This window comes from Urocitellus parryii, chromosome 9, assembly GCF_045843805.1.
Source record: "Urocitellus parryii isolate mUroPar1 chromosome 9, mUroPar1.hap1, whole genome shotgun sequence".
NCBI classification, from domain to species: Eukaryota; Metazoa; Chordata; class Mammalia; order Rodentia; family Sciuridae; genus Urocitellus; species Urocitellus parryii.
Window position 1 is genome coordinate 74295482 of NC_135539.1, and position 16917 is coordinate 74312398.

Sequence of the window (16917 nt, forward strand, 5' to 3'; positions counted from 1 at the left end):
CCTCAATCCACACATCATTCAAGTCTTTTCAAAGAGAATTTGTATGTATTCTTTCACAAAAGCCTCATAATCATACTGGGAGATTTTATTTAGGAAGCCCCAGGTGGAAGCGAAGGAATGTCTGGTCTTACTAACTCCACGCCTAGACTTGGGCATTTCTGACCGCGCTTCGGAATTTTCCCAGCACAGAGCAGGTTGCTGGGATTTCAAGGAGTGGGGGGAGAGGCACCTGCAAAAGAGGTTGGTAGACTGGGAGAACTAGTCTAAGGAAATAAAACCAAGCACAAAGATGGGTTCCTCTCCTCCTGTTCTTTCTTCCGGCCCCGACCCCTTCAAACATTTGACATTATTTTGGGGGAAGAAAGAAGAGCGGGAACAAGGCAAAGTGGCGGAGTCAGTGGCGGCCACCGCTGGAGGGAGCAGGTAGCCAGTACCGCGTTCCCACCGCCCCTGCCCGCGGGAGCCACACTGGACAACACCTCCTCAGTCTCCCACCCACGCGGAGCGCAGATTGACAAACGCAGTGCCACCTGAGGGAAACTTGGGAGTAGGAGTAGTAGGAGCTACCAAAAGACAGGAGCGAGGGGAGCTGAAGAAGTCAGGAGTGAACGCCGAGCCGCAGAGTGTACAAGAAGGAGTTTGCCCTTGGTTGGCTATGCACTGCCTCTGCATGGGACACTAGCCCTAAAAGACTTTGGGAGTCCCCAGGAGCGAGAAGGGGAAGACGCTGGGCTTGAGCAGGTGAGGTCCCTAGTACTCTCTGCGCACTGCCCGGGGCTCTCCCGCTACAGGAGCGATGGCGCAGGGGTCACGGCGGCTGCCGGGGCTTCTTCCAAAGTTGGGGTGGGGATGCTGAGTCACTGATCTGTCACTACTTTGCACCTCTCCTCAGCCCTCCGGGGGCTAAAGCAAAAGCGAAAGCGAATGCGTCTGGCGGGCGGCCGGTCCTGGAGCTGCGCTCGCCACTTTCCCGAGGCCGGGGCATTGCACTCGCGGCTGTCCTGGGGGGTCCTGGGGGGGCACCGCGGGCCGCGCGGCCATGGCCCGGCGGCGGTTCCTAGGCTCTGGAGTACACGCCCTCCGTGGACTACTGCTGCTGCTGCTGCTCCGGCTGCCGGTGACGCCGGGTAGGGAGCGGCTTGCGCTCGGGCGGGGCTGCGAGCGAGGCCGGGGCACCGAGAGGGCTGGCACCGAGCGCCCCACCTCCCCAGGCCGGGCCAGAAGTCGGGTCCCGGAGGAACGCGGAGTGTGCTGACTCCGGGCGGGAGGGACACGTGGAGGAGTCGCGGAGAGGGCAGGGAAGAGCGCCGCCGTCTGCCCTGCTCCAAGGAGCAGAGCTGCCAGCTGCGCACGCAGGAAGGAGAAGCCGGGTTTGGCAATGGGAGTGGAGTGTCAGTGTTGCACGGCAAGTTCCAGAAGTGTGTAAGTGCACCTCGGTGCGGGGCTGGTACTGCACACGGTCCCCCCAGAGGTCCGGGGACACGACCCCTCTTGACGTTCAGGCAAAAATAGATTACATGGATGGGCACCTGGAAGAGCAGGGTAAGGACTATGTCCCTGGGGAGGAAAAACGTGTCGGGCAAGTTGCACACCTGGGGACCTGGAACCAACTCCCAGTTCTTAAGTGGGCAGGAAATCGGGAGCCGGGATGGTACCGGTAGCTCCTAGTAAAGGGGGAAGAAAGGAAGCTGGTGATCATTTGGTTGTTCGAGAATGTGTGTCTCGCAGATCTGAGAATCTATTGAGTGACTCGTGGGGTTTTTTTTTTTTTTTTTTCGGGACCTATAGAAAGGAAGAGAAAAGATAGATGAATACACTGTGTTCTTGTAGGTTTTTCTTATCGTTTTATAGGGAAGGAGCTTTATCAGCGTCTGATAAAAAGCTATAAATTCTCTCTCCCTCTCCCTCCCCCCCCCTTCTCTCTCTCATCTCTCTCTCTCAAAAATGCATGAATATACACACTTAGAAAAATGTTCATGGGATTTGGGGGTCAAGGACCTACCGAATGTCACCCAAGGATATCCATGAAAGTTAGCAACCCCCACTGTCTCCATGCGCTTTTAACCAAGACCTGCAATAATTTACATGCAGTCCAGTGGGGCAAATCTGCCTGCTGGGTTTTAGCCGGAACCGGCCCTTTCACAGTTGCTGCTGCCTGGCTTGATCTGAACCCCATAGTTCCACTAAGTTTTATGAAGTTTCATTTTTGAAAGACAGTGATTCTGGATTTTCCCCTACATATGAGAAGCTGAGTTATGTTGGAGACTTGGTCATTTCCTCCCAAATGTGTAAACAGTGTCCTGTGATGATTTCTGAGGAGATGCTAGAAATAATCAGCAATAGGCTGCTCTATTACATAATGTGAAAGTGAAATGCAGCTTTGGTCAGCGCCCAGCTGAACTGCAGGTGTCTGTCCATCTGAAAGTAATAGGAGAGCACTGAAGCTTGTGGACAACACATAGGCTTGCACTCTGACCTTGCAAAGGTGTTGTTGGATCTTGATGTTTGTTCGTTCCTTTAAAAAAAAATAGCCTTATTAAAGTATAGTTGACAGATAATAAAGTGCATATATTTAAATTGTGCAATTCAATAAGGTTAGAGGTAAATACTACACTCATGAGACCACATAATCCATTGCTACTGCCTGTCCTCATACTCTGCATAATCTTTACCACCCACCCCACCCTGCCTCCAGCAATTACTGTCAATAGTTTTGATACACTTTCTAGAATTTCATATAAATATATGGAATTATACAATAGATACTCCTTCTTGTTTGACTTCTTTCACTCAGTATTTTTTTCTGAGAATTCACGATATTGTAATGGTTGTGTATATAGTCATGTGATGCTCAGGAAGGGGACCATAGTCTTATTTAAATCACTACTCTTGATGCCTACAATAAAATACCTGTCACATGGTAGGCATACCATAAAATTTTGTTGCTCATTTGAGTAAGATGCCTATATGAAATTAGGCTTAAAGGAAAGTTCACAGATATTAAACTAACAGAATGATAGTTAAAGTCAAAATAAGATTTTATATTCCTGCTTATCTTTTTTAAAAATTAATTTATTTTTAATTTATTCTGATTTGTTATACATGATAACAGAATGCAGTTCATTTCATATTATACATATAGAGCACAATTTTTCAAGACACCGTACAAAGAATATTTTCGCACCATTCATTTCTTATACATGTACTTAGGGTAATGATGTCTAACTCATTCCACCATCTTTCCCACCATCTTGTCCCCTCCTTTCCCCTCCCTTGCCTTTGCTCGATCTAAAGTTCCTCCATTCCTCCCATGCTCGCAGCACCCGCTCATCCCCATTATACCTGTGTGCATTTGAGTCCTCATACCAGGGAAAACATTCGGCTTTTGGTTTTCTGGGATTGGCTTGCTTCACTTAGCATTATATTCTCCAATTTCATCCATTTACCTGCAAATGTCATGATTTTATACTCTTTTAATGCTAAATGTTCCATTGTGTATATATATCAAAGTTTCCCTATCCATTCATCTACTGAAGGGCATCTAGGTTGGTTCCATAATTTAGCTATTGTAAATTGGGCTGCTATAAACGTTGTTATGGCTGTGTCCCTGTAGTATGCTGTTTTTAAGTCCTTTGTGTATAAACCAAGGAGTGGGATAGCTGGGTCAAATGGTGGTTCCATTCCCAGTTTTCCAAGGAATCTTCAAACAGCTTTCCAGATAGGTTGTACCAATTTGCAGTCCCACCAGCAATGTATGAGTGTGCCTTTCCTCCCACATCCTCGCCCACACTTATTGTTTGTATTCTTAAGAACTGCCATTCTGACTGGAGTGAGATGAAATTTTAGAGTAATTTTGATTTGCATTTCTTTAATTGCTAGAGATGTTGAACATTTTTTCATATGTTTATTGATTGATTGTATATCCTCTTCCAAGAAGTGTCTGTTCAGTTCCCTGGCCCATTTATTCATTGGGTTATTTGTGTTTTGTTTGTTTTTTTGTTTTGGTGTTAAGGTTTTTGAGTGCTTTATATATCCTAGAGATTAGTGCTCTATCTGATGTGCTTGTGGTAAAGATTTGCTTCCATTCTGTAGGCTCTCTAGTCACCTCACTGATTGTTTCTTTTGCTGAGAAGCTTTTTAGTTTGAATCCATCTCATTTATTGATTCTTTTTTTTAATTAATTGATTTATTTATATATGACAGCAGAATGCATTGCAATTCTTATTACACATATAGAGCACAATTTTGGTTGTATACGAAGTATATTCACACCAGTTCGTGTCTTCATAATTCTTGTGCTATAGGAGTTTTATTAAGAAAGTTGGGGCCTAAACCAACATGATGGAGATTTGGGCTTACTTTTTCTTCCACTAAGTGCAAGGTCTCTGGTTTAATTCCAGATCAAGGACCACTTTGATCCACTTTGAGTTGAGTTTTGTGAATGGGAAAGAGGTTTAATTTCATTTTGTTACATGTGGATTTCCAGTTTTCCCAGCACCATTTGTTGAAGAGGCTATCTTTTCTTCAATGTATGTTTTTGGCACCTTTATCTAATATAATATAACTTAAGTTATGTGGGTTAGACTGTGTCCTCTCTTCTGCATTGGTCTGCAGGTCTATTTTGGTGACAATACCATGCTGTTTTAGTTACTATTGCTCTGTAGTATAGTTTTAGGTCTGGAATAGTAATGCCACCAGCTTCATTCTTCTTGCTAAGGATTGCTTTGGCTATTCTGGATCTCTTATTTTTCCAGACGAATTTCATGATTGTTTTCTCTATTTCTATAAGGAATGCCACTGGGATTTTGATTGGGATTGCATTGATCTGTATAGTGCTTTTGGTAGTATGGTCATTTTGATAATATTAATTCTGCCTATCCAAGAACAAGGTAAATCTTTCCATCTTCTAAGGTCTTCTTTAATTCATTTCTTTAGCATGTTGTAGTTTTCATTGTAGAGGTCTTTTATCTCTTCTGTTAAATTTATTCACCTCTTTTATTAAATTTATTTTTTTTGAGGCTATTGTAAACGGGGTGATTTTCCTAGCTTCACTTTCAGCGGATTTGTCACTGATGTACAGAAATTGATTTATGGGTGTTTGATTTATGGGTGTTGATTTTATATCCAGCTACTTTGCTGAATTCATTTATTAATTCTAAGAGATTACTGGGGGAATGTTTTGGGTCTTCTAGGTATAGAATCATATCGTCCTCAAGTAGAGATAATTTGAGTTCTGCTTTTCCTATCCATATTCCTTCCCTGCTTATCTTATAATGTTCTACTGTAGAGTATTGGAGTAATGATATGAGGAAAATTCTATAGAATTATTGGAATTAGGGGCCAGGGTTGTGGCTTAGCGGTAGAGTGCTCGCCTTGCATGTGCGAGACCCTGGGTTCGATTCTCAGCACCACATAAAAATAAAATAAAGATGTTGTGTCCACCAAAAAACTAAAAAATAAATATTAAAAAAGAATTATTGGAATTATTGGCCTACTTAAAAAAAAAAGAATTCGCCATATTGTAACGTGTGTCTAATAGTTCAGTCCCTTCTATTGCTAAATTGTATTTCATTCCGTGGCTGTCCAGTCACATGTTAATGAATGTTTGCCTTGTTTCCATTATTTTGGCTTTTACATATAAAGCTGTTAAGAATGTTCATGCTACATGTTTTCTTGTGGCCCTATGTGCCTTCATTTCTCTTGGGTAGAGAATGGATAGGAGAAGAGCAGCTGGATTGGATGTTGGGCATGATGTTTGACTTTTAAGAATGTGCCGAACCAGTGTCCAAAGCGGTGGTACTATTTCACATTCCCACCAGCAGTGTGAGAGTTACAGTTCTTCCATGTCCAGGTCAGCACTGGATATTATGAGTCTTTTTTTTTTGTAATAAACTTTTTTTTTAAACATTTATTTTTTAGAATTAGTTGGAAATAAACCTTTATTTTATTTATTTATTTTTATGTGGTGCTAAGGATCGAACCCAGGGCCTCGAACATGCTAGGTGAGCACTCTACCACTGAGCCACAATCCCAGCCCCTGATGAGTCTTTTTAATTATGTCCAATCTAATAGGTAATGCAATGGTCTCTTGTTCTAGTTTTAATTTGCGTTTTCCTAATATGTAGAAATGTTGAGCATCTTTTTCATGTGCTTCTGTGCCTTGTACACGCCTTCTTTGGTGAAGTGTCTGTTTAAATTCTTTGCTCTTTTATAAATTGAGTTGCACTTTTATTGAGTTTTAAGAGTTTTTTATGTATTCTGGACACAAGACTTTTATCAGATAAATGATTTGCAAATAGTCTCTCGGTCTCTGGCTTGTCTTTACCTTCCCTTAGCAGTGCATTATGAAGAACAGAAGTTTTTAATTTTGATGAATTCCAGTTATTTGTTCTTTTATATTTTATGCTTATGTTACCATATAATGAAATATTTGCCTAGCTCAAGATTATGAAGATTTTCTTTGATGTGTTCACCTAGAAGTGAATAAATTATATTTATGCCTTTGATCCATTTTGATTTAACTTTGTGTATAATGTGAGGTACAGATTGAAGGTGGTTTATGTTTGTTGCATATGAATATCTAATTATTCCAGAACCATTTGTTGAAAAGATTATCTCCACTGACTTGCTCTTACATCTTTTGAATATCAGTTATCCACACATGTGTGAGCTGGTGGCAGTGCACAAAACATCAGCATGCAAAAGTCAATCGTTTCAATCGTATTACTGTATATTCCTGATAAACAGTTGGAAATTAGAACTTCAGAAATATGTCATTTGCAGTAACTTTGAAAAGTGTAAAGTTCTCAGCAATAAATCTGACAAGAGAAGTGAAAGACCTGTATACAGAAAAGTACAGACAATTGCTTAGAGAACTTGAAGAAATAAATCAATAGAAAAATACCACATGTTCATGGATTGGGCCAATCAATATCCTTAAGATGCCAAATCAAAGTCCTAAAGGACTTTCTTGTAGAAATTGACAAACTGATCCTAAAATTCACAGGTAAATGCAAAAAAGAAGTAGCTTTGCCTAAACAGCTTGGCAAAGAACCGCATTGGAGGAACAAGGTTCTCTGATTGAGAGAATTGTTATAAAGTTACAGTACTCGAGACGGTGTACTATTGGTATAAAGATGGACAAAGAAATCATAGGACAAAACGGAGGATGCCTGATGGCTTTAAATGAGCTTAGAAGGGAAGAAAACTCAAATTATTAAACTTGATACTTGGTGGGATGATCTGGTCAGAAATTATAGAGAACAGCACATTTCCTATCACTGAATAAATTATAGTGTCTGACCTGTTCGTGCCCCCATCCATAGGAGGTGCAAGAAGTTGTCATTAAAAGGTCTCATTAAAAGGTCTAAGTTGGAGGGAAATCTACCATCCTGGGCAAAAGGTCATTAACTTCCTAAACAAATGCATCCTCATCTGGAAGACCACAGGTGATTTAGCCAAGAGCTACTAGAGTAGTAATGATTGGTTGATGTCCCTGGTTCCCAGTTTTTCTTTGATTCTAATGTATAGGGTATTAGTATGCTTGAGGGTGTTCATTCATGTTATGTTCCTTAAACTCCCTTTTCTGGCAGGGGAGGGTTACCAGGGATTGAAGGGCCCTTGACCACTGTCTGAGCCAATTGTTCATTTAGTTTCATACTATTTTACAAAACTGACTGGGCAAGGTCTGTTTTGTAGTTTTTTTTTTTTTTTTTTTTTTTTACTTTTTTTTATATGGTACTGAGGATCGAACCCAGTGCCTCACATGTGCTAGGTAAGCACTCTACCACTGAGCCACTACCCCAGCCCCCTATTGTGTATCTTATTTAGAGACAGGGATTTACTGAGTTGCTTAGCACCTTGCTTTTTAAAAAATATTACTTTAATTGTAGGTGGACACAGTACCTTTATTTTATTTGTTTATATGTGATGCTAAGAATTGAACCCTGTGCCTGTCACATGCTAGGTCAGTGCTCCATTGCTGAGCCACAACCCCAGCCCAGCACCTCACTCTTGCTGAGGAGGCTTTGAACTTGCAATCCTCCTGCCTCAGCCTCCTGAGCTGCTGTGATTACAAGCATGTGCCACAGTGTCTGGAGCATTACGCTTTTTATAAGTCATTTTTTCATAGCTTGGGGGGGCTTTGCCTGAAGCATCTATTGTTTATTCCAAACCAATTTTATCTGGTTATTACTGCTTTTTTGCCACCATTGATAGCAAAAGAATGGTAAAAACTTTGTCATAAATTGAATTGGTTTTGTAATAACAAAAGTAAATAAATAAAACTACAAAATAAATAATAATAAAGATCTACAATTTAGGACTTCTTCCTCCACCTTTAATTAGTATTCTCTGATTTATTAGTACTCCCTGATCTCTGGCAGTGTTTTCATAACTTTACACATTTTGCAGATTGCTTAATATAAAGTCACTACATCTAATATCTGTGAATACTATACATACTATTTTATAAAGTTTTACAAATTATTTAAACAATTTTTTATCATGGGTAGGCTTCAGTTACCTCCCGATTCTTGCATATTTAGCTTATTTTAATGTGTTTGATGTTCTAAACAGCAAGGAATAATGGATGAAAATAAACTCTATGGGGATGGGGGGGAAGCAAAGGGAAACCCCTTGGGTCTATGAAATAAAACTCTGGGAATTCTCCTATTCAATCAAATCATTTTACAAATTAACTTCCTTTGGGGTGAATCACTTTTGCCCAGTCGGTTTAGTAAAATTGTATGAAACTAAATGAACAATATATGGGATTCCTCAGTGTGTATTCTAGAGGTGTGTCCGTGTTACTCATTACACATGGTTGATGTGATTGGAAAGCGCTCTCCTTGGAAGACTCGATGCCCTTATGGGCAGTGGGGAGCTCCTGAGGGATCTGTGCCGGGGAGACAGTACTGGAGTCCATGGAGGAAAGGCTACTTCTGTCAAGAGTATGGATGATGAACTGCAGTCAGGGGATCTGGAGGCTGGAAGCTAAGCTGAGGTTTTGTAATAGTTCCAGTGAGTGTCGGTGAAATCCTGAACCAAGGCAGCATCAACACTGAGAGGAGCAGGGGTTCTCTTCAGGCCTACGGTACAGATTGTATTTTATTCTTTTCCTTTGGTTTTCTTTTGATTGGTAACTGTTCAACCTTCCAAGTCTCTAATAGTCATTATTTAAGGAACTAAATGATAATGAAATTCACTAACAGTAAGATGGGTTGGGAAGACCAGTTTATTGAGCCCTGAGAGATAAAGAGTTTGGGGCCATGAGCTGAGTACAGTCTGTACTCCAAGAAGTGTGTCGAATTGGCTGGCATTTCAGCTAGAAAACAAGGACAGAAAATGGATTACTGGGAGCCCAGAGGCCCAGACTCTTATGATATGTCAGTTTCATACTGAGCTTCATGAGAGCAGGAACCACACTTATGCTTCTTTGGAAATCTAGCACCTTGCAGGCATTTGAATGGTAGAGTAAGTAAAATAACATATTGGAATGGATTCTGGCTCTGCTTAAAGAATGGGAGGGTCAGGCTAACCTGACAACTTTTGAACTCTGGATATGAGAGTAGGCCAGAGCTCCTTGCCCATGTTAGGCTCTGTAAACTGACTTGATAAACACGCCTGATTCACAGATTCTGGGAAGCAGAAAGAGGTGTGGCCTTACACACTGTTTTGGTGACTTTCTTAACAAATGATCATGGGGCTAGTATGTGTTTTTTGGCTACTTGAGAGTATTGAAAGTCCTAAAATCTCAATCTGGTTCCAAATGCCTTTTCCTGAGGGTGCATGTAAAGATAACCCCTCTATGATATAGGATAAAAGATGGGACACAGCAGGAGCATTGGGGAAAACACTGATACTCCAGTTCCCGCCCTAAGCTCCAGATAAGACTAGAGCAATTTGAGATCAAGGTGCTCCAACAGTAACCATAGCAACTGCAAGACCCAAAAGCATCTCAACAACTGACTACCTTGGCCCTATGCCCCACACTTTCAGGCCAGATGAAGATGGGTCCCTATGACAATGGGGAGCCGTGGTAACCACCCTTGGGCAGCAAATGCCTAAACTGGAAATAAATCAAGGACTACCACTCTTGCTGGAAAGAAGCCCTAGTGTTAAATTGAAAGAACCACCTGAAGTGTAAGGATACTCCTGCCCCCCTGATCATTAAAGGGATTTGCACAAGGAACCTTGATATGGGATCCTCAAACTTCAGAAGCAAGAGGGAATTCAAGGAATTCTGACAAAGATGTGGTAGTGAGGTTTGGGAAATTTTTTGAATAGACACTTGTAAATCACCCATTATATCCTTGGCCCAGATTCCATTAGGGTACTTATCTTTGTATTGATTTTGTGAAAGTTCTTTACATACTAAGAATCTTAACTTTTTGATGTTTGTTGTAAACATTTTCTTTATTTAATTGTCTTTTAGTTCTTTTGTTTCATTTAAATGTTTACATGGTCATTTTCTTTAAAGGTTTCTGACTTGGTTACTGTGGCAAGGAAGCCTTCCTTATTAATTGAGAAATACTCTCTGGTGTATTCTTCTCATACTAGGCTCATTAGAGGCTGGAATCATTTCTTCTGTATCCTTCCCCAGGCTCTGCATGGGGATTCCTGTAGGATAGATGGGAATTCCCAGTATTTTGGTGAAAAAGTTGGAGATTACCAATGTAGAGTGACAGAGGGATACGCAGAGAGATGATGATTACTTATATTTGAGTCACTGTTCACAAAGTGCATTTCATGCTCAGAAGCCCTAGGACTTCTCAGCGGCCTTGTGAATTATCATGCTCAGCTCACACATAAGGAAACTGGAGTCGAGTGTGATTAATAGATTTACCCACTCAGCCTCTAATTCCAGTACTCTTTCTACTAAACTTTCTTATTGTCTTCTAGTCTCTTATTACTCTTTTATTCAGCAAATAGAAGTCATTGGTTGATTTGTAGATGGACTGGATAACTGGTCGTACCCCACATTCACCAAGTCTGAGTTTTTATGGAACAAGAACAAGTGTGTTGGATCTGTGTGCCCCAGACCCACCCCTGAGTCCTCATTAATTAACCTGCTCCATGAGTGAGAGTGGTAGGGCAGGGGTCCACCCTGGGGACCTGTTCTGACAGTCAGCTGTGTTGATAAGAAGGGATCAGAGTGTCTGCTCCTCTGTGTATAGAAGCACAGCCTGAAAAACTATAAATCACTGGGTTGGGTCCCTGCATTGACGTTATAGGCTGTAGTCTCCCATCTCACCTCCCCATAAAGCTTCTTCTCTCCTGGGTCCTTGGGTACCCGCTTATTCCTCTACCTGGAATACTCCTTTCCTGCTCCTCCCTTAATCACTTGGCCGTTTTCCTGCCCATTCTTGCACTTTTTCAGGGGCTTTTGCCAGCCCTTGCAACTAAGTAACAATGTCTATCACTCCCAGCAGAGCTGGGCTATGTCTACCTGGTTTATCCACTATTCCCTCTACTCTTCATCCCAGGAAGAGAAAGCACTGCAAAATTTGTGAAGGAACAACCAGAACTGAAAGCAACATCATCCTTCAGAAAAAGGGTGCTCCATGTGGAGTGAGGGACCTCTGTGGCCAGTGAAAGGAGTAACAAAGTGTGAGGTATTTGTGTGATAAAGGGGTTCATAGGCTTCCTTGACCTTGGAGGTTGCAGAATCACCTGTGGTAGGGGCCATCAGTCCTCTGGGGGTGAGGAGCTGACTATGACCTCACAGATCCTTTCAGGCCCAAGACAACAATGTAAAAGACCAGATTTGAAGCAAGCAAGGGAAAGGCCAGGTAAGGAATATCAGTTAGTCACAGTCCTGTGAACTAAAACCTAGTCTTTGTGTAGCTTTTCCTCCTGGAGACTTAAATGTCTCTCTTAGTCTTTGGAGAGAGACTGTCAAGCCACAGATGTAATAGCACCCAGAAAGGTCTGAAGGTCCAAGGTCAGTTCAGGCTTTCTCAGAAACAATTTATCCCAGAGCAGGCCTCATGTTTTTATGGGACTCTCCGTTCTGGTTTGCTGCCAAACATTTCCAGGGTTGATTTGAGTTGATTTTTATGGTCATTCCTCCCCACCCAACCCCACTCCCCCACCCCTAAGTATTTTTTACCAGCCGTGTAACATACAACAAAGCACCACAGATACAGATTTAAGTAGTTTTGAAATGGAGGAGAGTTAGATCCAGTTAGAAGTAGTAGAACAGAAATTCAGAAGAGCACAGCAAGAGGAACGTGTAAACACAGTCCTCATCAATGGCATCAATGACCAGAAAAAGGGTATGAGCAAACCATTCTTCATAACTTCAATGAATTTTTTTTTTTTTTTGTGTGTGTGTGTGTGTGTGTGTGTGTTGCTGGGGATTGAACCCAGGGCCTTGTGCATGCCAGACAAGCACTCTACCAACTGAGCTATATCCCGAACCTGGGAAATTTTTAATTACTGTTAAAAAGCCACTTGCTGAGATGCATCTGTGAGTACCATCCAGCACTGGTTCCCAGAACGTGGGTTCCTGGATCAGCAATATCACCATCACCGGGAACTTGCAAATGCAGATTCTTGGGCCCTACCTCAGACCTCCTGACTAAGGAGCTTTGTGGTGGGCCCAGAACTCTGTGTTTTCACCAGCCCTCCAGGTGGGTCTGATGCAAGATAACACTGAGAACTGGTGTCAGAGGATTGAGGTGAAGAGAGGCAATAAGAAGCAGGGCAAAGACTCCCGTGTGGCAATGATGAAGTTGTTCAGGAAATCAAAGCTTCCCCTGAAATATCAAATGTCAAACGAGTGGAATCAAAACTACTAGAGTCTGGTCATAGAAGAAGGAGCTCTAAAAGGTGTGAAAAGGTGGTGAGAAAAAGAAGACAAACCAACACTCTGAAAGCTACTATTAAGGAAATTAAGAAAAACTTCTCATCAATCTTGGCCTGAGTTGTCAAGGACTCCTAGAATTTGCTTAAAAGAAGGATCTTCAAAGGTCCCAGTCTTAGCCCACTTTATATTGATATAACAGAATACCTGAGACTGGATGATTTATACAGAATAGAGAGGTTGATTTGGATTGCAGTTCAGGAGGAAGTCCAAAAGCATGGCATCTTTGCATCTGGTGGGGGCCTCTCCCTACATTGTAACATGGCAGAGGGAGTCATTTGGTGAGACAGGGTAAGGATGCTAGCTTAAACTTTCCTTTTGTTATAAAGCCACTAATACCATCATGCCCCCCCCCACTCTGATGACCTTGACCATCCTAATTACCACCCTTAGGCCCCACCTTCAAATACTATCAACATATGACTCTGGGGATTGAGTTTTTCATACTGGAGTTCTCAAGCCCACACTGAAACCAGGGCAGGCCCCAGACACCCTTTCAAGTGGTTTTTATTTGGTTACTCAATTTGCTTCTTTTTAAACTTTTAAATTCTGATTTAAAGTCAAATTTACAGTGAAGTTGCAAGACCTCCTGAATACCTTTTGCCCAGCTTCACCAACTCTTTTCATTGTACTGTTTAATTTATCATTCCTCCTCTCTATCCATAAATATTTTTATGCATGTGCTTTTCCTTCTAAGCCATTTTAAGCTGTTGACATTATGTCTTTCTTTGCCAAACTTCTTCATGTATTTTTCCCAACAATGGCATCCTCTTCTAAAAAGTCACGTGTATCACAGCACTGTTATGAAAAGCAGGAAGTAACCTTGACACTGTATCATTATCTAATACTCAGTCCATGTTCAAATTCTGTCAGTTGTCCCAACATTGTCCATTTTAGTGACTTTCTTTCTAAATCTGGACCTAATCCAGGGTCACGTGTTGCATTTGGTTGTCTTTCTAGTGTCCTTCAAGCTGGAACGCTTCCTCAACCTTCTCTCTTGAGCTTGTCTACGGGTCAGCTAATTGCTGAAAGCCTCTCAGGCAGGTACCTCTGATATTTCCTCTTAGATTTAAGTTACGGGTTTTAAAGGGAATACCGCAGGAATGATACATGTGTCCTTTTCAGTGAGTTACATGATACCCATCTGTCCCATTTTGGTCTTGTTAACTTTGATTTCCTGCTTAAGGTGAGTTTTCCAGCTGATGTCATTTCCCCCATCATCTCTGGTCACTGGTTTGTGGGAAGATACTTTGAGGTTGTGTGGATCCATCAGAATTCTGATTCAAGAATCAGAGAGCAACAGAACCCACACATGCAGTGGTTGGAACTGGTCACGTAGCCTGTGCAAACTGTCCTCTGTGTGCCTGGCCTGGAGCTTGAAGTCTGTGGGAAGCCAGTCTAAATGGGAAGAGTGACGTGGAGGAAGCAAGAGTCACCTGGAACTTGTGGGGCTGAGTTGTTACCCTGTGGGTTGTTAACCTTGACCTTCAAGACTCCAGCATTCATGATGGGGTACCCTGCTGGGCCCCCCATTATTGAACTAAATAGGCACCTGGCCAAAGAGTGAGAAATGGCAGTAAAGACCCCCCCCCCCCACTAGAGGAGCTGTCCTACCCATAGAGCATGGGGACACCCAGTGGCCAGCAGATCTCAGAGCTACAACAGCAGGGAGGAGCCTGCTTCACTCCCTTTCTCTTCTTTTGACCAAGTTGACTGAGCTCTGCAGAGAGGGACGGAGAGAATGTGCGTCTGGCTGAGCTAAATGCGCACAAAAAAAACCCCGCTTTGTATTAGTTTCCTTTTCATTGAAAAATCCTTATTCCATATCAAACTTTAGCATCCCTGATCTCTTTTCTTATTCCACCATTCTTTTTTTTCAAAGATGGACACAGTATCTTATTTAATTTACTTATTTATTTTTTATGTGGTGCTGAGGATTGAACCCAGAACCTCACAAGTGCGAGGCAAGCATTCTACCGCTGAGCTATAACCCCAGCCCCCATCATTCTTTTTATGTTTATTAGTTAACATCTGTAAGGAGGGCTTTTTCTTCTCCCTTACTTATTTATATATTTATTTATATTAGCATAGACAAAGCAGTATCATTTAACTTTGTTCCATTAGTTATAATCTGTTTTTGTCTTGATTGTTTGATGCTTAAATCGTCCTGGATTTGGCCAGCAAGAGTCTGTTTAGCTAGGCTATTGCAGCCTTCTGACATCTTACCCTCATTCTTTGAGCACTTCCTCACTTTCTGGGACAACAAGATGTTCCAGGCTCATCTTGTGCTTTCTCCATCCTATCCCTAGATTCTGCCTTTTCCCTGAGGACCCCTGACTCCTTACATTGCAGACCAAGATCTGGCAGCAGGTACTTAGTGCCAATATGCCATTGTTACTAGGCACCAACAGAGAATGGAGCAGGAGCACATGTACACTCACACAAACACATGTGGATACACATCACATACACAGGCAAGCATCCAAATACCCTCCACACACATACATACATACAAATAAACATGTACATGCACACACTGTAATTACATAGGACTCCTTCAACCCCAATTATGTTCCAGCACCATAGGGTACATGTTAGTTGGCCCTTCCCCTCGTTGTAGTTGAAACTTCTTCTTTCAACAGTGTGAAACCTAGACTTAGTTTATTTTACTCATTGATGACAACTAGTTCTTTAGATTATCAAGAAGAAAAAGAAGGATAACAATGACTTTAGATCTTTTGTAAAAAATGTTTTTAATTATACATGGACACAATATCTTTATTTTGTTTATTTATCTTTTATGTGGTGCTAAGGATTGAACCTGGTGCCTCACATGCACGAGGCAAGCACTCTGCCACTGAGCCACAATCCCAGCCTGTGACTTTAGATCTTTACCCCCAACCTGAACAGCCCAGTCACACTTAGGAGGAAAAATCTCCAGATGAAGAACAGTCACTATTTCTCCAGGATCAGATGAGTTTCCTTTTCATTTAAAAAACAGTGGTATCATTTGTGTACATAGCACAGTTACAGGGAATCACTTCCTATTAGCTATGTAAAATTTGTTGTGCTATAACTGAATACCCATACAGAAATAGCAATGTTAGCAGGAGGGTTGCTGAGTTCAGATGAGGACTACTCACAGCGAGTTGAAAGTAAAGAACAGGTTGAGCATCATCTAAGGAGATCGTGTGTTTATTGAAGTACATGAGAACCTTCAGTCTTAGATACATGATACATTGTTTCACTTACGTAGCAACCAGCACTGAAAGATGACCAAAGGAATCACACAGTGACACTGAATCTCATGGAACTCATGGGCAGTGACTATATTACATTGACATTTTAAAGTCCCTTGAGTAATCAGCCACAAATGTTTCATTTCAAAGTGTGCTACAAATGCTAGGAGTTGAAAAACACCGGGAGGGAATATTTCAAGACTTAGAAGATGTGAAAAGATTTCCTGGCAGAAATCCCAAATCTGAGCACAACCCAGAAAACAGTGAAGACTGAAAAAAAAAGTGACCCAAGAGAGAGCAGGAGATTCCAAACAATAATTTGAAATTAAAAGCTGTTGCAAAATTGAACATGAAGCCTATGCAGGAAGATGTTTTTGAAGGGATTCCAAACGAGGTACTAACTATCTGGACAGTTGGTGGGAGAGAGGGAGAAAGAAAGAAGGTCAACAACAAATATGGCACTCCCAAAATGGAAGAGGCCCACATTACAGCCCCTCCTTTTCTTTTTAGATCCTTAGGTATTAACGTGCAAAACTTAATTTTTTGTAGAGCACAGCTAGTGTACAACTGCTGGGATTTTAAACTAGAGTTTAGAGTTTGAGTTTAACTCCAACTATTATGAAAGCAGAACGTTCAAGGCAGTCCACTTCTCTCCTGGTTTCTTCTGACAATGTGGTAGTAATTAAATAAGCTGGCTATACAGGTAGAAATAAAATAAATTGAACTCACTTGCATTCGGTGGTCAGATTCAAGCCTATTATTAAGGAAGAGAAAACATCCATTCAATTTTTAAAAAATATTTTAGCTATA

At 41.6% G+C, this 16917-nt stretch overlaps 1 protein-coding gene across 8 annotated transcripts in view; it reads left to right on the forward strand.

The window, feature by feature from the left end:
* Positions 1–409: 409 nt before the first annotated feature.
* The window catches only part of Il15ra (interleukin 15 receptor subunit alpha), a 33530-nt gene continuing 17022 nt past the window's right edge, over positions 410–16917 (forward strand). The window contains exon 1 of one of the 8 annotated variants that reach the window (XM_026391822.2): positions 410–741. Coding sequence is in view for 4 of the 8 variants with exons in the window: in XM_026391825.2 (XP_026247610.1) it covers positions 1040–1127 (88 nt within the window). In the remaining 4 variants the exon portion in view is untranslated. The other 7 variants (XM_026391825.2, XM_026391821.2, XM_026391819.2 and 4 more) reach the window with 7 other exon arrangements.